Source organism: Rhipicephalus microplus, chromosome 3, assembly GCF_043290135.1.
Source record: "Rhipicephalus microplus isolate Deutch F79 chromosome 3, USDA_Rmic, whole genome shotgun sequence".
NCBI lineage: Eukaryota > Metazoa > Arthropoda > Arachnida > Ixodida > Ixodidae > Rhipicephalus > Rhipicephalus microplus.
This window is the reverse complement of record NC_134702.1, coordinates 43,946,953-43,973,410: the sequence shown is the minus strand read 5'-3', so window position 1 is coordinate 43,973,410 and position 26,458 is coordinate 43,946,953. Positions and strand designations below refer to the sequence as shown.

The 26,458-nt window shown below is 45.4% G+C and overlaps 2 protein-coding genes across 2 annotated transcripts in view; both read right to left on the bottom strand.

Annotated features, from left to right (window-relative positions):
• Positions 1 to 7,383, bottom strand: part of LOC142802789 (polyamine-transporting ATPase 13A3-like) — a 30,693-nt gene extending 23,310 nt beyond the window's left edge. The window contains exons 1-6 of the mRNA XM_075887831.1: positions 7,292 to 7,383; positions 5,050 to 5,119; positions 4,258 to 4,392; positions 3,555 to 3,621; positions 1,944 to 2,075; positions 613 to 789 (exon numbers count right to left, since the gene is read on the bottom strand). Coding sequence (XP_075743946.1) covers positions 613 to 789; positions 1,944 to 2,075; positions 3,555 to 3,621; positions 4,258 to 4,392; positions 5,050 to 5,119; positions 7,292 to 7,383 — 673 coding nt within the window. The remainder of the gene's footprint in view (positions 1 to 612; positions 790 to 1,943; positions 2,076 to 3,554; positions 3,622 to 4,257; positions 4,393 to 5,049; positions 5,120 to 7,291) is intronic.
• A 771-nt stretch (positions 7,384 to 8,154) lies between these two features.
• Positions 8,155 to 18,873, bottom strand: LOC142802788 (putative cation-transporting ATPase 13A5). The gene is made up of 5 exons (XM_075887830.1): positions 18,463 to 18,873; positions 12,723 to 12,890; positions 11,137 to 11,195; positions 10,424 to 10,514; positions 8,155 to 8,437 (listed from the first exon to the last, which is right to left on the bottom strand). The coding sequence occupies exons 1-5, from the start codon at positions 18,871 to 18,873 to the stop codon at positions 8,264 to 8,266; spliced, it is 903 nt and encodes a 300-aa protein (XP_075743945.1). The 3' UTR covers positions 8,155 to 8,263.
• Between the last annotated feature and the right edge of the window lie 7,585 nt (positions 18,874 to 26,458).

Genomic DNA, 26,458 nt, shown 5'->3' with positions numbered 1-26,458 from the left:
TATAAAAGTTTATAAGAAACTGTTGATGAAATATCACACCATTCACTCTATTGTAATTGACATTATAAAAAAATAATAATTCATATAAAAATTATTGCACAAGTCAATAATATCTGAAACCAAAATTATACAGGCAGCATTTGCCATGGTCTATCACTAAAGTTTATCTAGCCAGCATCACTGACATTTTCATTAGATTTTATTGACAATGCTTATGCGAATTATCACAGCCATTGACATTGGTTCTAATGAAAATGGCCTCGACGGAATCTGGTATTAGGGTCTATTAGAAGATGGTGACCGAGAATTTTGATGGCACGAGTTTTTGAATAGGATGACTTTTGGTCCAGTGACGAAAGCACACTGATTATACATAAACAGCATGTTCTTGGCGTTTTAATGAACTGCATTGCAGGATAAACTAGCAAGCTGGTTAGTCTAAGCATGTGCTATGGCCCCCTTTGTGGCTGTAGCAGATTTCAGTTCAGGTTCAGTTTTAAAGCAAAAGTGTTAGGTGTCTCAACAAACAGAAAATTTGACTGTAAATGATCATCTTGCGGTGTTGGGGACGGGTGATGCGAAAAAGCATCATCATACGTTGACTGAACTCACCCGTTCGAACGACGACAGCCTCGACGTTTTCTGTGCCATAGAAGCGCGTCTGAATGACTCTAGTGCCGCAAAAGAGCGTATGACGGCCTTGCTCTTTCGGGTCATACATGATTTGCAGTCCTGGCTGTGAAGCTTCAGGATTTGGCAATGGTGTCTTCATCACTGGTACACTTTCGCCTGCGTGAGGAGCAGAGTGCAGTTTACACAACTTTGACCGACATAAGCCTGGTTTATCCACACAAAAGAAAAAAAGAACATTTTAATTGCCGCTAGAAATGCTTGCTAGGAACAGCCAATATTGCCCTTGTGTCATTTCACTACCCCAGGTTTGATTCGTAGACTAAATTGGGAAGGAAAAAGACTGAGATTGCATACAGCGCAAAACAACGTCAGTCATTGTACGGTTTCACACTGAATAAACCCTGATCTAGCAGGTGAAGGGCTCTTTCATGTCATGTGTGCATGTGCGTCAAAACATTCAATATTGAAGAAATGGAAATTTAATATTATGCCTATGAATGGATATATATGAACATGAGTATTTTTGAAGCATTTGTCCTTTTTCAAACACTGAGCACACGGGGCATTTTCCTAAATGTCGACATGCTGTCTGGTTATGGCCACATGGCCACACATGACGTCAAAGTCAAGGTTCCCCTCTATTAAGTGACCTGTTTGGATGCATGATATCAGAGTTGGTTGATCACAAAATCACATGTTAGAAGAGGTCAACAGCCAGGCCAGCGCAGCAACAAATGTGCAAGAGCTATACATAAAGTATGGCTGCTCATGACGTCAACTTGGGGCAGTGTGATGCATCAACATGTTATTTAAAGAGCACAATTATTTTTCATCGAGCCTGCTGCAGTGTATCTATACTGTCTAAAACTCTGCTTTCTCTGTGATACGAATTTTCATCTTAGCTGACCTTTCACCACTCTCACTAAAGCAGCTGGAATTATGGCAATGCTCCAGGAAGCAAATAAAATTCAAATACACAGTATATTTCTGTTAAATGAAGCCTGAATGGACCAGCAAAATACGTTTTGTTTAAAAGGAGTTTGGTTTACAGTGAGATAAAAAGGGGTGCTGAATTCAAACATAAAACCAATCATATTAGAGGCAGTTGTTCCATTTAATCAGCGATTTCGCTTAGGAGCATTTTGTTTACCAAGAGTTTACTAGATACGGCTACCTTGAAAGTGTTTATATATTTTATAAAAAAATACAGGAGCGTTTTCGCTCTAAGTGCCAGCTATGGAACTGTAGAAAGCACACACAAAAAAGAAAGAAGCTTGGCAAAAAAGAATTTCACAAAGGTTGGAACGTACCTGTGAGCATGCTCTCATTGACAATGCAGTTTCCAGTTCTGAGAACAGCATCGCACTGCATCACGCACCCGTTGCGAGGAACGATAAGGACATCTCCTGGTACCAACTGCTCTGACGGGATGTTTTCATAGACTGAGATGACCAAAAGCAAATAATGAAACAGCAATATGAGAAAGGAAAGGGGTTTCATCCCACTATGAGATGACAAACATATTGCCTGCGACAGCTGAGGAAAAAAAATAAAATCTCTTTCAGACTTGTACTTAATGTAAGAAGACACAAATGGCATATATTATTAATCAGAAAAAATGACATAGCAAGCTGTCTGATGATTTGAATATGTACAGCAATGTGAAGTGAACATTTCTGAATATATGCTTCAAACAGGGTCAGCACTAAAAAATAATTTTTTTGAAATGCTGAAAAAGGCCACTGTTAAGGCAAGCTGAGATTGCCAAATGCAAGACAAAAACTCTAAATTCAGTTCTTAATTTAGTACTAGTTCTTCAGTCCAGCTCTAATTCAGCAGTTAATGCCATGCCAATTTTGTTCTTGTGTAGATCATGGTGCAGTTCTAAATCTCGTGCTAAATTCACTGCAAATGTCGTTGTTGTGTAGGCTTCGGTGTCATATTAAACACCATGCCTAACACAGCTCCATTACCAAGAAGCCTCAGGAAGTGTGTAGCATATGGGCAACCCAGTGATTCGCTTAGCAATCGAGACTTTCCAAGGTGGTGGCTCCCTCTCTTGCGCAGTGCTGGTCACAGCCAGGTGTTTCAGAAACATTTTTTGCAATTTTAGGTAAGTTGTTGTGATTACTTAAGCTAGGCCCCTACAGTGCTATGCAGTTAATTAAAAGAAAATTAAAAAGTGTCGTGATGCACGTTAGAAGTTAACATTGTCGAGGGTTTTATGTGCCGAAACCCCAATATGTTTATGAGGCATGCCGTAGTGTAGGGCTCTAGAGCTTTCTACCATCTGGTGTTCTTTAAAGTGCACTGACATCACACAGTGCATGGTCCTCGGGAATTTTGCCTACACTGAAACGCGACTGCCACTGCCAGAATCGAACCCACGACCTCCAGGTCAGCAGCCAATCATTGTAGCCACTACACCACCACTGTGGGGTGCACATTTGAAATTCTCCACCCCAACTTCGTTTCGAGAAAATCTCGAACTTCGACAGTGTCTCCTCTCATCTATAGTGATGGCAGTTTTTTATGAAGGGTACATTACATTATATATAAAGCAAAGGCTGAGTAAGTTGAAGAAATGCACGAGGCCTCCTTCTGCACTAAAAAGTTTCAAGTATGCAAGAAAACACATGGAAATATGTCAGCTTATTTTCTTTGTGCTGTATTTCACTTTTAGTCCTCAATCACAGTGTCTTCAAACTTTTTGATAAATCACTGCCACGCTAAAATAGAGAAGGACTATAGGCTCGACGGCAATTAAGGAATCTCATAATTTGCACAAACATTATTGATAATCAGAGACCTGCCCATTATGCCTGTCGGTATGCAATAGACAAGCATCGTAAAGTTCCTTTAGTTGAGGCTACAAAATAAATAAAATGTTGAATGATGTAGTGATTATGATCGTGACTCACCTCCTTCGCATCGCTTGACTGTGACCACATCCATAGCATGTACAGTGTCGCTCAAAGCCTTCTGACTCTGTAAGAGTGCAGACAGAGGGCACATAAGAGATCACAAACAAAGGAAGTTGCCACTGACCAACTCCAATCAGATGGAATCCATACATGTCAGGCGTAGCAACAGGATAGAAAGGTGAGCAAGTTTGTAATTCATAATTGTTCAGCGAACTGAGAGCCTGGGAGGAACACACACACGAAGCGAAGAGGAGGCACACAGCACAGCCTCTTTTCTTCATGTGTGTTTTCCTCCCGTGCTCCCAGTTCGCTGGAAAATAATGTCAGGCATGATTACGAAGAGTGTGTGACGGGAAAATTATCAATTCCTGAAGTGTCCTAGTTTGAACCTTAAAATTAGGCAATTTAAAGAAAGTAAGAGAAACAAGAAATGTGCTGCGAAAACTCCTGACTGCTAAATCTCATTCATAGCTTTCAGAGCATAACAACGTGAGAACAGTTGTGTACGTATTGCATGTTATAAACAAGCCCATGCCACAAAATTCAAAACATATTTAATCAGGCATACAACACTTTATGTAAATATCAAACGGTGCATCTTCTTAATGGCAAATTAAAAGAAATAAATGTACCACAGGCCAATAAAAAGTTATCGACCAAGTAAGGAAAGGTTTCAACGAGCCAGAACTACTGCACTTACCAGCCTTATCTGGTACACACTTGTGACTAGAGACAATGCAGACATGACGATGATGCATGAGGCATAGTAGTAGTAGCCGTCAACAAACCAGATGATTACGCTGAATACTTGAAACACATAGAAAGGCTCGAGAACCTGAATGAGAAAGGGAAAGACACATAAGCAATTAAACAATGAAGAAATGCCAAGCTAAGAACAACTGGTCCAAAAGCAGTTTAATGTAAAGACAGATACTTCTTGAACAGCACTCTAACTTCTTTATTCCTTACGCTAGAACTAAACTGTCAACTGTCTATCGCAAGTCTCTCTCTTTCAAGCAGCACTAAAAAAATCTTGCACAGTGATACTATATCATATAAATTGTCAAATAAGCATCAATTAAGAGCCAATAACATTGGTTTTGAAGTTACAGGTGAGCATCTGTAACTTGTCAGAGTTGATATGAAACCAGATCATGCAGATATTGTGCCTAGTATCCTGACAGAAAGGAACTGAGTGAGGCAGGTTTTGAAGTCTAGCCGCTATCTGCACTTCACAGCAATGCTTAGGCCCAGCCACATCAGGCACTGCGGCACTATTGTCCACCTTAATTTGCGTGTCTATTATTCAAGGGATGCGAGAATACTGACTGGAAGCTAGGCTACGTGGAGAAAGAGCAGGAGGCTGAGCATGCATCACAAATGGCTTTTATACAAGGCCAACTATATAAGCGCCACTGGAAGCTTTTCAACTGCTCAAAGGTTATACCAGTGTGCTATAACCAAAGAAAAGTGAGGGGTATACAAGACTAACCTCATGAAAGAGGATACGAAAGACTGACTGTATTTGGACACTAATTACATTATCCCCAAAAAGAACTCGTCTGAAAAAGTCAAGGAGCACAGTTTCAATCAGGGGCAGAAGCACATGAGAGCAAGGCAAATAAAAACACACATTGACTTCAACAGGCAAATGTCTCCATAAAAAAAAAAGACCATAAGGAGGGAGCAATCAAGACAGGTGAGAGAGAAATGAAAGGTGTCAAAAGAGAGAATTAAATTTTAAGTGCAAAGAAAGATTCAGGCCATGCACGATAAGCTACGTATTGCGGGGAAGCATGAGCGTATATTATGCATCTTTTAAAAAAAAACATTTCAAATATCTTAATAGATACTACTAACAATAACATTATAAATAAATATCATAAACACAAATTCTTCAAAGCATTTGTAAATTTAACATGCTAGCAGACACTTTACATCAGGTGTACAAACGTACGTGCAAGCCCACGCATTATGAGTATAACCAGTGCCCTTCTGCAGGCTGTGAGTGGAAATAGACAAGATTGCCGCGACTTTTTGACTGGCTTGAAGAGATTGTTTCAGCAATGTAAAAAAATTCGGAGCGACATAAACACTTCGTAATGTATATGTTCCCCAGATTATATTAAAAAAAGATGCATATTATGCAATTAAAATAACATGTCATGCTGCTTCAGCACAGTAAGGCATATACCACATGCAATTTCTCTTCATGCCATTGTCAGTTATGGGTGCAGATTGCATTTAAATACTTTATAATAGCAACCAACAACAATACAAACAACTGAAGCAGAAGATATAACAGGGCCATGAAAAAGGAGTTACAAAGCAGATACACTATATAATGACAACTGTGATATAATGCAATGCTTCCCAAGTCTTGCAATGTGAATTAATGTCTTTAATTTACTGGTCATGAATACAGCACCACAAATTATATACCAAAACAAGTTTACAAGTCAGGTTACATGCCTATGTGCGACTATGAGTTGAAAATAGAAAGTATAGTAACTGTCACTCGAAGAAAGCACATCTGTCAGCATGTAACTTTTTAGTAATGGTGGGCATAGTCAAATGGGGGGGGGGGGTAAAACTTTTTGCTCCTCCCACCCCTTCCCCAATTTTTTTTTCTAATTTTGCTTGTGTGTGCGTGTGTGTATATATACATATATATATCCTGAAGAAGCTTTTCCAATGGGCCAAACGTACTTGGGAAGAGAAGAGACACAAACTAGCGGTTGTCTCAATTTTGTTTGCAACGATTTCGACCAGTGGACCGGTTTTCGTCAGGGTCTCCAAACAAGTGCCTTCACTGTGCTTGTTCTTTTCAATTTAATGTTGTCATTGCAAGATTTAGAGTTTGAGAGACAAGCCTTTTGGTACCAAATCACAGGTTGAGTATGGCATCAGCGTCGAGTAGCGGAGGTTGTATTTTACATGTTTCTCAGCTGCCTTCCTAATCTGTATAAATGAGCATGAGCTCACTTTGGGAGCATGGATCATACCTGAACAGGCAGTTAGCGTTCGACTGTGCCGGTCGTCGAGTGGCTTTTGTAGGCCATTGTCGGTGAAGTTTGGCCAGTGGCAGCCTTCAGAGCAGGTGGCACAGAATTTTGTGGGGACGGAGAGTTTGTGGAGATCGCGTTTCCAGCAGGAACTGGAGAGCTGGCACCAACGAGGGCAGCGTTCCTGGCTGGCTGCAAGTTCTGCGGGTGCCAGCAGCTCATCCTGGTGGTGACTAGTCCTCTGTAATGAAGCGCCAGCATCGCTATGCCCTCAAAGCTTGAGTGAAGGTCGTTGGCGGCGAGGACCCTCCAAGATGGCATCTCATGGAAGGCGTGGTCGACATAGAAAACACCCCGACCCAAATCTTTCCGATGGCACAAGTGGCGCACATGGCTTACGAAGTGGGATGCTTCCTTGTTGAACCAGTGCACGAACCTTTTGATCGCACCTCAGCGGTGGCAGTTTGGGGCTCTGGTTAGCGACAGGCTGATGCAGAGCTCAAGGTTCAGTCGCTCCTGGTGAATCCATTCAATGAGTCCTTTAAGTCCATCAGAGCCTGTGTGCACCCATTGTCTGCAATGTCCACAGTTCCCACATGAATCACCAGCCTCGGCAACATTGGTGGCAAATGGTGGAATAAGCCAGGGACGTCGCTGAAGCGTGTTCCATGGTACGAAATGAATGCAGGGGTTCTAGGTTCCAGGGGGTTGAATGTTTGGTGTGCATACTTGATCGAGGAATCTCTGATGACAGCACAACTTATAGGAACGCATGGGCTGCGCACCGACAACCGCACAGAAGTGGCATGAATGGCAGCCATTTCTGTACAACTGAATAAGTTTTTCAATAAGCCAAATATATTTGGGAAGAAAAGAGACACAAATTAGCGGTTGTCTTAATTTTATTTCCAACGGTTTCGACCAGTGGGCTGGGTATTGGTAAGGGTTTGCGAACAAGCGAGTGGCATTTGTTCGCAAATCCTGATGAAGACCGGTCCACTGGTCGAAAGGGTTGGAAATAAAATTAGAACAACCGGTAAGTTGTGTCTCTTCTTTGTCTCTCTCTCTCTATATATATACACACCCATATACACAAGCATGTACTGACATACATGAAGTATGACTGAAAAAAAATTTTTGGCCATGCTACTGTTGGTGCCCATCTTAATTTTGATCATTAACAAGTTCTTCAATATGTGTCACAATTACAAGATGCTTTCAGATAGATATTCATTTGCAAAAAAATCCTGAACGATCATTTTACTAAGCTTTGATGGTAACACACAGTAATGCACAGCTCAGTAACTACATCATAATTGAAATGCCAAGTATGTTTACTTCTGTACAGAATGGGTGATGAAATTATGTTTTCCACCTGTGGGTTGTACAATTTGCAGGCAGATGCAAATTCCCTATTATTATAGAAAATTTGCGCTCGCCATTTTGTATGTTCTTCTGCCCTACAATGTCTTTAGTAATGCAAACCAACTCGTCCTAGAAGAAGTGTAGCTGCGTTAATATTACCTACTGTTAGTCACTATTTTTTTTTCTTTCAGCTAATATGTTTTCTTTTGGGGGTGGAGGGTGGGGGTGGCAGGCACTGTAGCCTGGTTCCTCTGTCTTGCCAGGGACTGCTTCACTAATGGCAATATCAGAGACAAACGAGCGTCACACTCAGAACAGAAACAAAATAATTGTACACTACCTAAGCACTTGCTCTGGGAGCGAAAGGCCCTTCTGCTGGTGAAAGTAAGAACACGCCACATTTTTATCGAAACCCCTCAACCTTGTGAATGCCTTGAGCTCCGCATCCCAGATGTAGCGGATCTTCTTGTTCTCAAAGTAGACTAACTCCTCAATCGACTGTAGCGAACCCTGAAATGGCAGATGAGTACGATGAGTACTGCAACGCTCTATTGGCATTTTCAGCACCCCACATGCAAATATGTCCCTTGGCACTGAGAAAACACAGAGCTGGGGGTTCTGAACTGCCCAGGTCATGCTGGCACAGTTTTCAGTTGAGCTATGTGCCTCAGCAAAAGACTTTCAGTCATTTGCAAAAGCAGTGTTGTCAACATGCCCTACTGTAGTGGTGCAGTAGCTAAGGTACTCGGCTGCTGACCCGCAGATCGCGGGATCGAATCCCGGCTGCGGCGGCTGCATTTCCGATGGAGGCGGCAAAGTTGTAGGCCTGTATGCTCAGATTTGGGTGCACGTTAAAGAACCCAAGGGGTCAAAATTTCCGGAGCCCTCCACGACAGCGTCTCTCATAATCATATGGTGGTTTTGGGACGTTAAACCCCACATATAAATTCATCAATCAGTGTTGTCAACACAAAAATAAATTTGGGGGGAACATGATAAATCAAGTGATCTCTCAAATGGACACTGCCACACATACACCTGCAAACTTGCTTTTTTTGTGCAAGGTACTGATAAAATGCTTGTGGGGCATATATAACTAGTAGTTATGCTCAGTCATCAATTAAAAGTCAAGCAGGAGGTTGTGTATTCGATTCCTGGCTGCTCCAGCTAAATCCTCGCTTTCAAGCATGCTCATGTATACAATTGCGTCACCTGCTTCGCGACACCAGAATGCAGAAAAAGAGTGTTCCACACTCGCCGTCATAGTGGCGCTGACTATCAATTCCTGGTTTAAATGAACACATCCCGTGGAATGGATAATAGCTGCTGTAGCTCAGTCGGTATAGCATCACGCTGTTGCCCACTCTTTTCTGTTCCAACCTTGAACCTCGCAATTCGTTCAATCCGCACATAGTGGTGTCATCCGACTGAACACATTTGAAGTTAATACTAATGACCCTTTTCACCCCATACCACACTAAGTATGTGTTTTATGTGCGACCATATTGTAACTGTGCAACATTAATGAACGGTGGTTTGGGTTCAAATCCTAGTTTTGAGATACGTGCAGCTCAAATCAGTCACAAGGCACAATGCTATTTAAAGTTGCATCGCCAATGTGCACAAGGAACAAGTCATGGGAAAAAAATACAAGCACTTTGTCTATGCAACAATGCAGGTTGATAAAGTACTTATATTACTGAAACCTTTTTCTGACACATCTTTTAATATCTGCATAAACTTTGCACAAGAAAGTAACGACAAAAGGCAAAGAACAGATGCAGCGGCATATGCAACTAGTGCTGCTTCACATCCTTTAAATCAGCAAAGGGCATATGTGAGCTCTTCGTGCCTTTTTGGTATCATATTGTTTTCAAAGGCAAGCTTTCCATGTACCATGCAGTCATGTGCTCTAAAACTTCACAGACGGCAGCTTTCATCGCAAAATACATTTAACCTGACTAAAAGCTTGAAAACTCAAAGAAACAGAACTTTTGTTTGATTTCACGCAAATGGTACTTAATGCTGCAATCACAAGCCATAAATTCAAGCCAGAGCTCACGGTTTTTTTACCACAGTTCTCAACAAAAGTGCCCTGTTGCGAGTTTGGTATCTGACAAGACAGGCTCAACTCTATAGTTTCTTTAGTTCAGTTAAAAACTACGATGAAAACACTTCAAAGCAGAAAGTTACAAAATTTATAAGCTCAAATATTCAGAATATACAGATCATTGGCAGCTTATCCTTTTTTAAGGTTGTAGTACACTTATGAAACTCCAAGTAAAAATATAAAGTTGCAAATTACCATAATATCAGCACCGTACAACTGATACTACAAAATGTAGACTGACGTAGTGATGAAGTCTGCCTTATATAACAGCACTGTGTGCTGAAGAGCATATTTCATTATTATAATGCCAGCTGATGCACACAGTAAACAGTACACTCAGTGTTTACATATGTCTAACCAATAAAAAAGGAGCAGTAAGTACTCACTCCTGGTTTCAAGATCACAAGTCTATCAAGTTTACTTGACTCTTGAAAAGAGGAATCTGCTTGGCCTATTACAGATAGCATAAGTGACACACTGGAAAAAAAAAAAGGGGGGGGGGGGTCACTGTACTGCTAGAAATGTTATGTGCGAATCATGAACATGATGCTGTCTGTTCCTTCCAAAACCACTTTGCATCAGACTACAGATGACCGAACAAGTCTGACAATGACATTTTCTTGTTTCCAAACTGACCTCTGTTTTTTGTTGTGATAAGTAGAAGTTTCTAGCGCAAGAAGAAAGTGTGACATATCAAGTCATGTTCACAGAGTATTATTTTTAATGCAATGAGAAGAAAAGTGTACAGACCCTTTGAAATTTCGTGATGTCATCCATATGCAGCACTAACATCTCGCACCGGGTCCAATCGCAAAACTTTTAATTACATAAATAATCACTCAAATGATATCTGTCAGGCAAACTTGTTCAAATAAAGAAGCATGGTCTCTAAAACTTCACCCCTTGGGGATGACTGGGAAGGGGAGTTTTTGTGGCGCCTACAGATATTTTCAGAAGCATGGGAACGCTTTCTCGCTAAATGTAGTAGGCAGTCGATTATATTAATACTTGTTCTTATTGCATGAATATTAACAAACCTGGGACACTCAAAAGAGATGAATTCATGTATTTAAAACAATTACACATGAAAAATACCTACTTGACTTCAGAAGACTGGATAGTTTGAACTTTTTCTACGAAAAGCTGTTTGTACTGATCCTGAAAAATGAAAGAAGAGAAATTAGTGCAATGTGGAATTCCATTCAAGAGCCTACTGATCAGCAAAAAACAAGAGCAATCCACAAAAGTTAGAATGTAGATTAAAATGCCAGAGTTCATTCAAATGAATGACACAGCCCACACGGAACACGCAAATAGAGAAGAAGATGGGATGCTTGTCCTCTGTTATATTTTTTACGTGCTCCACTTATAAAAGTATATACGAAAATGTGTGTCTTGACACTCAAGCTCTACTGAGAAGACAGTGAGATGCTGATAGTAATAAGTTGTACAGGTACCCAGGTTGTCTCGTGCCTAGCGTAACATCTGTGAACCAGCAGCCCCAAGAAGATTCCGCTCATTTGCCTTGTCAATCAACTATTCCAAAAACAAGAAAAACATGTTCCCAAGAAGCTTCCGCTCATTTGCCTTGTCAATCAACTATTCCAAAAACAAGAAAAACATGGTATTGAGTTATTTTAGTGTAGAGGAACTTGACTTTCATGTGCTCAAAAAAGAAAAGGTGCATAATGTTTTTGATAAAATAAATCTTCTTGTATGGAGTTCGGGTAGAGTACCAGAGAAGAGAGGCCACTGTCTGCGGGCTTCTGTTTATATCTAATTCCTCAACTTTTCTGCTTACTAGACTTAGCCAACTGTGTCAGTAGACAAAACTGAAAGCTCTCCATGTTTCTAACAAGCAAATGTTAATTTATCATGTATTGTTCCTTTTGCAGATCATAGAAAAGTATTAATACAATTTTTGGAGTTATAGGTCTCAGAACCACTATATTACCTCGATATAACGAACCCATATATAACAAAATATAAGTTATAATGAAGTAAATAAAAAATAGTATGCGGTAAGTATATTGTTAGGAATAAACCATTATAACGAATTTTCGGATATATCAAACTAATTTTTGTGTAAGATGCAACTTAATTATAATGAGATTGAAGTATATCTATTCACGTGGTCTGGAGACATTTTGTGAACTGGGATTGGTTATGGAAAAATAGCACTGAAGCATAAAGAACAAAAAGAATGTCAAGTAATCTTCTTGTTCGGCTAGATGATGAGAAATGTTTTACTATCTCATTCAGTGCATTTCAAGAGGCTTAACTCTGTGGTGCAACACCTGTCATACAAGCTTAGAGAGAAACGTTATTGGCTACACCAGAGACTTCATGAAAATATGGTTGCCCTAGCCCATTATTTATTACTGTCACACAACCTGTGACTCACTTCAAGTTGTTGCTTGGATTGGTGTTTATGATTCTTCTGCACTGGAGATACCACGTAAAGAGTCCTCGTTAAGTGTAGGGTTCTGAAAATTGACTATTTCATGTTCTGTCATGTGCAGCTAAACCTACCCACAGTCCCACACAGGCCTCAGGCTTTCGCCACCATGTTTGGGATTCCATCTTGTGACTTTCTGGTGAGCAGTCGAGCACCGTAACCTATAGACCACAGTGGCAGGTTCAACAACATTGCTTCAATCACCAATAAGACGAGCGAAAACACACCACAAGCAACACTCTGATGGCCTGTTGGAGAGGGCAGCGCCGATGTGTGCAGTAAAGCCACCAGGCGGGGTGCCAGTGGAAGAGGAGTCGCAGCAGGCCTGCCGTCAACAGCATGCCACACCAGGTGGCCAAGGTGCAAAAGCCATTTGGCTGGTACCCAAACACCTCCTGCAAAAGATGCGAGAACAAGACGTTATTTACAGCACGAATTGATTTGCAGGCTTTGAGGGATGGCACTCTATATGATGAAATAACATGGCCATCATCATGATCCATATTCATTGTTCGCTTAAAAGGTAGGCCACCACCTTCAAAAATATATTTTTTTGTTATGAAATATTCTTTTGGAATAAGCATATTCAAGTTCTCTATCTATTCATGAATATTCAGCAAAAGGAATTATGTTTAGACAATTCAAAAGTTATGACCTTCTTTTCAAATCCCCCTTCGACAAATACAAAACAGAAACTTAGTCGAGAGTTCGACGGAATGCCATCTGGTCAGGTAAAGGCATTGTTGAAAAAACAGGTCACTGACCAATTTATTGTGAACAAGGGATCCGTACGGGTCCCGAAACGTCATTGTTTTGTTTGACATTGGTCAGTGACCTGTTTTTTCAACAAAACAGAAACTGAAGGTTTCCAATTCAACAGCATCTGCATGTTGCCATAAATGCCTCTTTGCATACATAATATATAATAATAAGTTATTTAAGTACGTTCTAAAGATTTTGAAAACCCTTGTGGGACATGTTTGAATCCTACCGGCCAGTTTCAGTTGTGACTGCTAGTGCTACGTGCATATTTCGTCAGTCCCCTCTCTTGTAATCTACTGTGAATTTGTTACCATTTTTAGCGGCTAACACTTTCGCGACTGCTCTAAGTGTTCCAACCACCCTACCCCATCTTCTATTTCAAATAGCATTCGGTAGATTTTGATATTTATAAATACAGTTGATCCCCTTTATAGGAGACATGCACGGCGCTACTATTCTTGTCGCTTATAAGAAGGGTAACACGTGTGCACTTTCTTATTCACCCCCATTTTTATGTAGGCACACTGATGTCTTTTGTACGCTTTGTCTCTTATGTCAATGTCTCTTATAAAGGGGTTTAGCAGTATTACTTTTTGCATCTTTAGCCATTTCATATAAAAGTTTCACACTATCTAATCCTTAAAACCCATAAGTATAATAGTAATTTTTGTACAACAACTGTAAATTCTTTTTTCGAGGTTGAGACCTACCTAATTAAAAGCCCCTGCATGCATAAGGGGGTTTTGGGGTACATGTTCGAATTCCAAGGATCGGCTACTATAAGTGCAAATATACATGCGTGAGCAGTTATACATTGAACAAAAACAGTTTAACAAAAAAAATATAAAATAGCATGTACGTGGTCAATGAGGAGTCAGTGACAAAATTACAAATCTTTGCACAGCATACACAGGTTAGAACAAAGGGCAACTCAAGATCACTTGGTGCAGACAAAGGCAAAAATGAAGCATTTTTGAAACAATGCAAACAAAGCAAAAGTGAGAAGAGGTGAACACAAATGATTAAATTTGTTTTGAAAGCCGGTTGGTTGGTCTGTCTGTGTGCATGTGAGTGTGTGTGTACTATCACGGTGGAAGAGCAGAATGCACGTTGCACGGTGATCACGGGCATGCGATGCTGATCCATGTCTGAACGTCCATGCCTGAACGTAGCAACACACTCCGTTCCTCTCTCGAACGAGAACATTTCCTAGCATACTGCCACTACCATATATGCAGGAAGAACGCGCGGTCGCTCAAAAATCGGCAGCCCTTCTGGCTGCAATTCAGTTGTCAGTGCCGACGACGCGCATGTGCAGCAAACACGGCGGCACTGGGAAAAAAGAGAGAGAAAACAGGAAAGAACATCGAGACGGCAGTGAGAGCCGCGTTTGATGCAAGGCAAACACTCAAAAAAAAAATCCACAGCATATCCACGGAGTGATTGATGATAAGTGGGGCGAAGCGTCCGTCCGCAGCTATCACCCTAAAGCACGCATCGAATGGACGGACGATTCGCCACATTCATCATCATTCACTCTGCGGATATGCTGTGAATTTCACTAGAGTAACTGTATATGGACCATATACAGTTACTCTAAATTTCGCAATGTAACAGCGCCATCTATCCCGTTCAATCGTCAACTATGCGAAAATCACTAATGCCATCTAGTGATATTATTTGTACGAGAGGTCGACCCACACCCTAAGGAGTTTCGCTCCTAAAAACCACACATGACATGACAAACAACTTTATTTGGTCCTGAGAGGCAAGGCAGCGGGCCAACTATGTAGGTCCCCACCCAGCCGTTGGCTAGTCCCATGTCGGAACAGAGAGGCCATGCCTCTCCGCTCGTTCACGGGCCCTCTGGACAGCCTGAAGCTGGACGTCTTGTCTGGGGTCTGTGATTGCCGTCGTCCAGTCTTCTTCTGTTTTAAAATCCTGTAACGCAGGGCACTGCCAGAGCATGTGACTCAAAGAGCAAAATTCACCACAATCTGGGCAAAGTGGATCAATATCCGGATGAAGCATGCTCAGAAAGCCCCTAGAGGGGTAAGACCCCGTCTGGAGCATGCGGAGCGTGCTTGCTTGTGATCTGTGGAGCTTATGATGGGGAAAGGGAAAAGTCTGTCGCTCTCCTCTGTAATGAGATGTTATCTCGTGAAAAGTAACGAGAGGATCACTGTGGACGAGCTCTCCCGAACTCAATTGAGAGCCGCCACTATGTATATGATATGGTCCAATTGAGAGCCGCCACTATGTATATGATATGGCTCATGAGGAAAGCGTGGTGGGCTCTAAGGAGGATATCCTCGCCTATGCCGCCCTTCTTGTTGGACACCCGCATAATTAATCTCAGAATGTTCTCTGTTTTTGTGGTGAGATGGGCTATAGTCTTTGCGTTGCATCCGTTAGAGTCTAATAAAAGCCCCAGAATTTTCATAGAATTGACTCTAGGAATTGTGCGACCATCCTTGGTGCAAACGCTAATGGGCACCTGATCGAGAGGGGTGAGTTCCCTAACACCTCGTCTAGCCTGTCTGTACAGCAGGAACTCCGACTTTTCCGGCGAAAGCGCCAGTCCCGTACCTTCCAGGAAAGACTCTGTAACGTCCAGAGCCTCCTGTAGAGCTTGTTCAACCGCCGCCTCCGATCCTCCGGGACACCAGATTGTAATGTCGTCAGCATATAAAGCGTGTCCGACATTAGGAACTTTAGAAAGGCTTGCCGACAGCTTGCGCATGGCTATGTTGAATAGAAGGGGGGAGATAACTGCCCCTTGGGGAGTACCCCTTCGTCCGAGTTTGAAAGGCTCCGAGACTGATTGTCCCAATTTTATTGCCGCCGTCCGACTCTCGAGGAAAGATTCAACGAAGGAGAAGAATTTAACTCCCAGGTTCAAAGCCGATATCTCCTTAAGAATATAGTCGTGTTTGACAGTATCGAATGCTTTAGTGAGGTCCAGTGCGAGGACCCCTTTTACATCTTTGCTTGGAAAGTCAATTATGTGTGTTTTGAGGAGGAGCATGACATCTTGCGTGGAAAGTGAGGGCCTGAAACCTATCATATTATATGGAAATAGGTCATTCCTCTCGATGTAGCGCGATATCCTGTTGTGTACTGCATGTTCTGCTACTTTGCTAAGGCAAGAAGTAAGGGAGATCGGGCGGAGGTGATCTAAGCTGGGTGATTTACCTGGCTTGGGGATTAAGACCACTGTGGCCCTCTTCCAAGTTTCTGGTACGACGCCCTCCTCCCATACCCTGTTTATCTCCTTCACTAAGGCCTGAATGGCTTTATCATCCAAATTTCTTAAGAGCCGATTCGTAACTCCATCGGGACCTGGGGCAGACCTTCCGTTTAGGCTATGGAGCACTTTTCTGATCTCAGCTTCCGAGAAGGGAGCGTCCAACTCTGGGGAAGGCACACCCTCATACCGGTGGGGGACAGAAGTTGAGCTCTGGCTAAGCGGAAGGTACTTGTTGGCAAGTATCTGAAATTGGGAAGCTTCTGAGATGCCTGTCATTTTCTCCTTATTAATAAGTCGGTCTATGGCTAGTTTCTGATTGCCTTTGGATTGTCCATCATCTAGGAGGTGTTTGAAGAGGGTCCATTTGCCTCCTTTGCGCATTTTCCCGTCCGCAGTCGAGCAGGCGTCCCTCCATTGTTGTTTATGGAGTTCGGAGCAGTGCTCCTCAATATGCCGATTGAGCTCCGCAATCTTTTTCCGTAGCCTGCGATTTAGCCTTTGTTTTTTCCATCTCTCGATGAGAGAGCGTTTGGCGTCCAGGAGGTGCGCTAACCTTGCATCCATCCCCGGAGCATCAAATTCTGTTACTATTTCTTTGGTGGCCTTCTCGACATCCTTCTGGATTTGTACAAGAAGTTCACTGAAGGTGTCATGTACTGACTCATCTTCACCTCTGATTTGCCTAAAAAGGTCCCAGTCTGTATATTTATAGGTTCTTGGGGGTGGTGCTCTTATTTCCATCCGGAGTTCTATGATGCTGTGGTCGCTTCCCAAGTTCTCCTGTAAGTTGGACCACTCGACCACCGCATTTCTAGTGAAGCTGAGATCAGGCATCGTGTCTCTGGCGACCGAGTTTCCCAGCCTCGTGGGAAAACGCGGGTCGGAGATAAGCGTTAGGTTTAAGTCTATACTGGCTGCAACTAGATTGGCCCCTTTCTTTGTCCTCGTAACATAGCCCCAAGACGGATGGGGAGCGTTGAAATCCCCAGCTATTATTAAAGGGTGCGATCTGGCGGCAGTTGCGACCCTATGAAGGAGTGAGCGGATATGTTTATAAGCCGAAGGAGGGCTATACAGGTTAAAAACGAATATGTTGCTTCGGATTTTGCCGTTGGGAATGATTTCAATTAATTGTGCCTCGAGACCGGATCTCTTATCCGAGTCGCAAATTTTGACTTCGTGCTGCTCAAAGGAGGTATCTTTCCTGACCAACGTGGCGATACCTCTGCCATTTGCGCCTTTTTGGCTAATCGAACGGTAGCCCGAGAGAACTACCTTCTCGCTAAGGGTTTCCTGCAAGAGCAGGACGTGCGGCATTGACGCCTGTGCTTTGATGAGCTGCAGTAGAGCAGCTTTACGCCTTAAGAAACTTGCGCAATTCCACTGCCAGATAATTATGTTTCCGGTTTGGCCCACCATTTTGAATATTATTGAAGGAACATAGCCTGCGGCGAACTCGTAGCGTCCGAATCCTGCTGCACTATCTTGGCTTTTGCAATCGTACCAGTGTTGGTCGTCTTGAGTTTGCTAGAGTCAATCATTTTCATTTTAGATTCGAGGATTCCTACTCGACGTGTTAGGTGGGATACGCTCCCGTCCATACGTTCGATTGTGCTAGATTGAATGGCTAAGGCCTCTCTCACCTGCTTGAGCGATTCCTCAATCGCCATTAAAGACGCGAGTACATTTTTCTCAGGGACCTGAGCGGGGGACTCGTCACTTTGCATTGCCTCGCTTTCCGCGATCGCGGGGGGCGAAACGGCCTTGCGCTTATTCGACCCTCCTGCTTGAACCGGTATGGGTGTGGCTACTTCACGGGGTTCACGCGAGTTGCGGAAGAGCTCGAACTCGGCCCCCAGCGTTCGTAGTGCTTCTTTAAGTTCTGCATTTTCTTTTTTAAGCATTAAAATCTCTGATTGTTCTCTTTTTTGCTCTGGTAAAATGCCCTGCGTTACCTCTTGGCCGCTTGGGATGTTCATCCTGGCCTTGTCCGCCCAAGACATTTGCTTCTGAACGCGGCCCTTGGAACCCGATCGTCCTCTCGAACGGGAGCGACTGCTGCCCTTGTCACGCCCTCTGGAGCCAGAGCGCGATTTGCTGCCGGAGCGTCCTCTGGAGCGGGAGCGTCCTCTAGATGCCGATCTGCTGCGATGAGCGCTGGAGAATGATTCTTCTTCCGCCAGTCCTTCTTCGCCTCCAGCTGTGTCGGAGCCACGCCGCGCGCGCCTACGGCGGCGCCGCCGTCTTTGGCGCACGATGTAGGGCACCTGGAAGCGCTTTCTGCACTTGCGGTCCGCCGTTGGGTGCGCTCCGCCACAGATGGCACACGTGGGATCACACTGATGATCCGGTGATGGTGACTGCATGCCGCATCCGCGGCATTTCTTCTGTTCATCGCCCTTGGGGCAAACATCGGACCTGTGGCCCAAATCACCACATGCATAGCACACGTCCACTTGCCTGCGATACAAGGAACAAGGGTATCGAACACCATCACACACGACGTGCTGGGGGACCTTTTGTCCGTCAAACAACACGATCACTGTTGGTGTCTTCTTGATTCTTCGAACCCCCAGAGCGTCAGGGTTCCTCCGGTTGACGATCATCTCCGTCAGTTCTGCGTCACTGAGATCCACATTGATTCCACGGATCACTCCTTTACATGTGTCGTCAGACGCAGCCACGTAAGCCGCCAAGCCTATGACAGTCGAGCCCATACTTATCTCTTGGACCCTGGCGTAGGCGCGCGCGTTCGCCTCGAACGGCGTGGCAACGACGAAAATGTTCTGGAAGGGGTTCGTGCACAGCGTGTCGTCGAACACCTGCTCTGCTGTTAGGGAAGCCGCCTTTGCGAGCGAGCGCTTGAAGATAAGAAGGTCTGTCTTCTTGACATCTATCCCTCCACGTGGCCGTATAATGGTCTTAAAGTGATCCCTGGGAAGGTTTGGGATCCTGGAAGCTTTCACAACACGCCTCAACACGTTCTGTGAGGCGGCAGTGCGGGAGCCGCCTTTACCGCTTCCTGTCGCTGACATGGGCGCATTACCAGCGTTACAATCCGCCCGCTCGGCAAGTTTCTTCTTCTTGCTGGCTACTTCAATCCATCCCGCGCACTCCGCTTCTTCCGGATTGATGTCCATGCCTTCTACAACCGACACATTGGGGTTAGAAGCCATTCTTCAACTCGACGACGCGTTAGGCGTCGTCGCGACGCTGTTGCAGCGCCCGAGAAACGCGTCGACGCGCGAGGCGTCTGCGTGGCGTGGGTAAAAGTCCTGGGGATGTCCAAAAATTTCACCCACCGGTAAGATGTTGGTATCTGCTGGTTCACTACAACAAACGGCGTCGAATGATGCACAGTTCTTGCTAGTTGAGGCAAAAAATCCGTGCCAGAACGCTTGAACAAACGGGAGCCGACGTGTTCGCACATCCGCACTGGACGAGCGCCCCCTGGCTATCCTCTCCTAAAAACCATACGTACGCGTTACTTAGCAGCGTGGCGGTTCGGGCTAGTTGGTATGACATGACGATTGTTATAGCGCGACAACAGAACGATGACAAAGGGACAGAAGAAGACGAGCGTTGCAGCGCATGGCTTGCTGACGCGGCGCCGCGCCCTCTTTGAAGAGAGAGAGCGCGCGGCTTTATGTAGCCTTGAGAAATGCCGTGTGCCCTCTCTCTCTCCAGAGGGAGAGGAAGTGGCGTAGGCCCAACCCAGTGGCCCAACCACACGTACGTGTTGCAGCGCGTCATCGCGTGAGGCACTGCGCCGTGCTCCCGACCGGGTTGCAGAAATTAGGTGCCTTTTCTCATCTTCTAACCAATACCACCACCACTGCGTGTTTTTTAAGGGGCGAAGCTCATTCTAGCGGCACCCGTTCGTCCCTCGCAGCCGTTGTAGTGTGTAACAAGTATAACATTTTGACCTCCAAGGTAATGCCGGTGAGAGATTTCTTCAGTGCGTTGTTGAATAATAAAAAATAGTGCTCAATGTACATGCCAATAGCTGCTAATGGGGAATGAGAGACAGGGGCATTCGGCTTTTAGTTAACGCACACGCTGCGATCCCCATTGGCATGTACATTGAGCACTATCTGACAATAACAGGTTGCTACGTTATACTCACTGGGTGTAACCTCCTTAGTTTTAAAGGTTTAGCGAGCGTTGAGCCGCAGTGCAATGAATACAGTGAACTAGTATATACCATGAATGAACTCGAGGTGTTTAAAGGTGGGAAGTAGGTACGAAGTGCAAGCCGTACGAAAGTAAAAGCCGAATTCTCCTGTCTCTCATTTCCCATTAGCAGCCATTGGCATGTACATTGAGCACTATCTGACAATAAAAGGTTGCTACGTTATACTCGCTGGGCGTAACCTCCTTGGTTTTGGAAAGGTTTAGCGAGTGTAGGGCCGCAGTGCCATGAATACAGTGAACTAGTATATACCATGAACTCGAGGTGGTTAAAGGTGGGAAGTAGACCCGAAGCGCAAGCCGTAAAAAAGTGTGCGTGTGCCACCTCTCGTTTAGTCCTTGGAATGTCCGTTGGATGGCGGTGCTTCTATATGGGGAATATATGATGAAAAGATGCGAGTTGGTGGTATTTGGAGTGTCGAATAGATGGACGAACGGACACACAGACAGATGCATGGATGGACGCATGAACGGACGCAGGGGCGGGACGAACGCAGGGACGGACGCACGAACAGACGCACGCACGGACGGGCGGATGGATGCATAGACGGTCACACAGACGGACGCATGGACGGACGGAAGCAAGAGCGAATGGACGGATGAATGCTTCGCCCCACTCTCCTTCATTCACTCCGTGGATATGCTGACAATTTTTTTCTCTATTTTTACGTGGCACCGCGTTTTTTTTTTCTATGAAGGAAGAGGGTGCACGGCTACGCGCCTTCTTTCTCTCTTTCCATATAGTATAAAGCGGGTCAATGCGGCAAGAAGTGGGGGTGCGTACCTGAGTATCCCGGGGGTGTTGGCACTGCATGCGTACAACAGCGCGGCAGATGTTGAACAGGTCAACGAGCAAGACATGTGTCAACGTATGTGTCAACGTGTCCCGACCGCGCCACGATCGGGGCATGCACGTTGACATGCTCGCAAAACGTGGATAAATGAAGTTTACATCCACCTGAAACGTTTACAATTCTCGTGTAAGAAGGAAGGACGCAGGCCAAGGTGATGCACACGCGCCCCGACGAATATATAACTACGAGGAGAAAGAGATTCTTGAAATGAAAGAGGGTGAAGATTGGGGCTAAGTGATGCAGTAACTGTCTCTCAGGCGAGGGACAACACCTTCCACTGGTCTTTCTTCTCCAGTACACACAGTGAAGGGGTACAGCCATCTTTGCCTCAACCGCAAGTCCACACGGACACCAAGAAACCTCTCCAAAGAACCGGATTTGCGAGACAGCAGACAGCAACAATCGAGAGGACCCCGGCACACAGCAGGACGAAAAACCGTCCATATCCACGCATCAGGAATGCGAGGCCTGCACCCTCATGCCGCCTTCGTCGCAAACGTCCTCCTCTTTGGAACACTCTACGCCCGCTCCTCTTCCCCCGCCGATTCATCCGCGGACAGCCGCTGTTACGCCTCAACTCAACGACGTCATCAAGCGGCGGCACCAGTCTGTCACGCAACGCGTAGCGAGCTCCCTCAGCCCAAGAGCCCGTTGAAGCGATCAGCGCCTTCCAGTCTGGCGAGTCTTACGCAATGCGTGGCAACGAAACTCGTCCTTGGGTACAACCACGCGCAGCGGCTCCGGATTTGATGAGCAAAACGCGGTCCAGCGGCGGACCCCATTGGAGGCTTCTGACATCACGGCCAGCGGCGCTTCTGGTTGGACGTTGGCGGCTCAAAGGATCCACCCGGCGCCTATAAAGAAAGCCCTGCGGCACGTCGCCAGCCGTAGACCTATGCGTCAGTGAAGCCTCTCGATGCTTCGAGCCCTTTCGCTGTCGGCGCAGCCAGTGGCCTTGGCAGCGGCGAGTTTCATGACACCTATCGTAACCTCGTCGGCGGTGCGCTTCGTAACAGGGTACAAGAGAAGACATCTCGGCTCTTCGAGTCCCTAAGCTGTCGGCCCCAGTGCCGAATTTGTAACGCCTCTATTTCTATGCTGTACATAAACCTTGCCTTAACTCACGGTCGTCTCGTCCACTCGTCTATCAGCTCTGCGCAGAAGCAGTCGCGAGCTGAGTAACACGCTACCAAACGGCTGGTGACTGTGTCGGCGGAGTTCGGAGCAGTGGCGCCTTCGGGACCGTGTTGGCGTCTCGCCTTCGTAACACCGCCCAGAGAAAAGCCTCCCGGCCGGTTCGCCTCTTACCTCCTCCCCCGCGGCAAATGACGTCGGGAAGCCCTCCCAAGGAATAACTACAGACGTGCGCGCAGGCAACGGGTGTCACACTTAGCTGCAGACAGTTGCGAGGTTCACCTTTCTTTTCTTTTTCAATTTCAAGAACCACTTCCTCCCTTCCCCAAATAGGAGACGATGCCCTACCAGCCCTACTCCCCCCCCTCCCCAAGTCAATCTCATATCTCGACTGTCGAACCTGTGGTCACTGTTTATTTTTTTTAAACATACTGCAGGCCACATTCGGGCCCAAGCAGGAGTGGTGACAAAAAAAGTACAAGTAGATGAGTGGCATGAATTGACACATGTTCTATAAAAAAATAAGTGAAAAATACAAAAAAGTTTTAAACATCCAGCGTTGCTTTCCGTATTCGCCTAAGTTCGAAAGCGTTACGAATATTATTGCAGCTTTTCTTTACTTTTTGTTCCACGATAATGACAGCTTAAAATTTGGCGTGTTAACTGCACCCATGTTTTCAGCTCGTGGGCCTCAAGCTATAAACGCATAAGTGCACGTACGAAAAAAACAGGCTGCCCCCCCCCCCCTATCCTAATCGGGGCGCCAATTACTCGGCCGGGCCTATGCCATTTGATAATGCGTTGGGTTGCATGTTCTCGAAACATATCCCCTGAGCGGGTTACGGATACGTGACCGAGACTTTGCACGTTAAAGAACCCCAGGTGGTCTAAATTTCCGGAGCCCTCCACTACGGCGTCTCTCATAATCATATAGTGGTTTTGGGACGTTAAACCCCACATATCAATCAAATCAATCAATGTGACCGAGACTTTTTGTTCAGAAACAATCAGTTTACTTGTTTTCACCTTTACGTCCGGAACGGCGGGGCCTATGGCATGCCGTTGCGGAAAACACGCCGTCACTTCACTGTCATTTCTGCATCCTTGGTTATGGTGCCGACCTTGGTGGAGCTTTTTACTTACTTTTGTTACTACATAGGTTGCACGTGACGTCAATTCCGGCTTTCAGAGCGAGCGACCGCCATATTTAAGAACAATGTAACTCGCCGCTGCGTCGGAGCTTGTCAGCGTCGTTAGATTTATTCTGTGTGACTTGGCGAAAGGAAACACGCCCGCGCTATATATATTGTTACGGGGAATTCACGTTCAGCACTTCGTCGTAGTCATCCTCAGGCATCTACTTAGCCCGTGACAATATAGCCACCATATCCGCGCTTTGACCGCAGTACTTTCAAGAGTTAGTGCGGCCGACTCGGGTACGTTATTGCTGGCATGGGCCCTTACGATCTGCGCATATCGGCAACTACGCTGCACCAAACGTCGATCTGCTGCCTACCGTGAAACATGGCGACATTGTGAATTATTTGGTGCTTTCAGCAAGTCACGATGCTGGGGGTGGCACACCCGGCCCGGTGGTGCCCCCCCCCCCTCTCTCTCTCTCTCTCTCTAAAAAGCGTTTGCCTACGCCACTGGGTGAGAACCGATTCTCGCAGCAGCAACGAATGCAAATCTACACTCACCATTTGGTCTTCTTCCCCTGTGTTGACATAATCGACACCATCTCTCACGGGTGGCGGTCCTTGCTTTCGGCATTTTGCTGCAATGAAGGAAAAAAAAGAGTAACAATTAGGTTAAATCTAGAGTTAACCGCGAACGCGAGAAAACCCCTGTAAAAGAAAACGACAGAGATAACCATGGAGCAGATAATACAGTAGACGATGAGAATTATAAAAACCGCGAAATTTCTGCCATCTCCACGGCGTACTGACATAGCACAGTACAGGTCATTTCCCTCTCTAGCGCTAGCATATTTTGCCTCCATCGAAATATGACGACTGCGGCCGGGATGCCTACTTTAGGGTTAGCAGACGAGCACAGGAACTGTCAGCAGTAGCCACTGTAGCACTAGAAATGAGAGACCATTTTCCAAACGCGCTCAAGCGCCGCCATCTTGGACTGATAACGTTGCTGTTTAGTATTGGTATCAAATAAGCAAACAGTGCTAGGGTGAACTCGCACGCACGAAATCGCTTTGCCGGTACAATCAACGTTTCATGACCACGCTAATTTCATATTGTGACACAGCAAATCTACAAAACTATCAGTCCAAGATGGCGGCGCCCATAAGTCGAAAACTACAGCTCCGCGACGGCGCAGCCTGATCGCAGGTTTTCCACCGACGAGCGATTCCGAAGCAAACGTGACTTGACCGGCTGCAAGAGTAGGCCTCCAAGCTCAAGTCGGGCGCTGTCACGGTTATACCTTTGCATAGCGATGAGGTTCTTAGTCGAAAGCGGGAATAGGGAGGCGGGGCCTCAACGAGCTCGAAGTGATACATTTCGAATGTGTGTGCCGGTTGACCCGTGCAGCTCTGACCTACTGGACCTGCTCTACGCCATCTACAGACGCCGACAACATCTCTCGCAAGTGTACCCCGTCCTCGGACTCCAGTGACCGTGCTTCCATCTTTCCTGTCTCTCCTATCCCCTCAGTTTGTTGTTGCTTCTTCTTCCTCTTTTCTACACCTTTACTTCTATCCTTTTTATCCCTCCTCACCCCCATCCCTTGCGAGCTCTGTGGCGGTGTCGCTCCTGAAGCAGACAACAACGGGGCTCACTTCTCTCTTCCTTTCTCTATCTTAAGAACCACTCGCTCCGTGCGGGGTTGCGCGTGCAGTGATGCTCAAGATGACTGACGGACTCATAGAGCAGACACGGACATCGGATTGCAAACAAACAATGTTTAATGTTGTAGGTCCGTGTGCTCATGATTTGGGTGCACGTTAAAGAACCCCAGGTGGTCGAAATTTCCGGAGCCCTCCACTACGGCGTCTCTCATAATCATATGGTGGTTTTGGGACGTTAAACCTCACATATCAATCAATCAGCAAACAATGTTTGATCAAAACACACCGGCAAGGTATTGTCACGGGGTCGTGACGTGAACGAAGGGAGGGGACTGCAGGACTAATATTAAACTGTTTATTTGGAGCCGCACTTGTTGCCACGTAAAAGAAAAGTCAGATTACTGCAAGACACTTGCACTGATAGCGGTGGGCAGAGCCTCGGCCGATTGACCATTCTAGCGTTGCTCCGCCGTGGTGGTCTAGTGGCTAAGGTACTGGGCTGCTGACCCGCAGGTCGCGGGATCGAATCCCGGCTGCGGCGGCTGAATTTCCAGTGAAGGCGGAAATGTTGTAGGCCCGTGTGCTCAGATTTGGGTGCACGTTAAAGAACCCCGGGTGGTCGAAATTTCAGGAGCCCTCCACTACGGCATCTCTCATAATCATATATGGTGGTTTTGGAACGTTAAACTCCACATGGCAACGTTCTAGCGTTATCCCTAACGGCGACGTAGGTTCCAGAATAATTTGAACGGTTCACAAAGTGGGCGTAATCTTAACAAAACGATGTACTACTGCAGCCTCGAAGCTTCTCTAACACAATAGGCGCGGTTTGCGCTGAACATAGTGTAACGGGGCGATAGCAAAACTTGAAGAAAGGAACGGGGCAGTGCACACGTTGAGCAAAGAGGAAAATATACGCGCGACGGAGAGAACAACTTCGAAACAAGCTACATGTACTAAATGGAC

What these genes read in the sequence shown, in the direction of transcription:
- LOC142802788 (XM_075887830.1), bottom strand. Translation starts at nt 18,873, where the DNA reads ATGCAGTCACCATCACCGGATCATCAGTGTGATCCCACGTGTGCCATC. An exon ending in CCATCAGAGTGTTGCTTGTG is followed by an intron (nt 11,196 to 12,722) that starts GTGTGTTTTCGC and finishes TTCATTTTTCAG; the next exon opens with GATCAGTACAAACAGCTTTT. An exon ending in ATCCAGTCTTCTGAAGTCAA is followed by an intron (nt 10,515 to 11,136) that starts GTAGGTATTTTT and finishes TTTTTTTTCCAG; the next exon opens with TGTGTCACTTATGCTATCTG.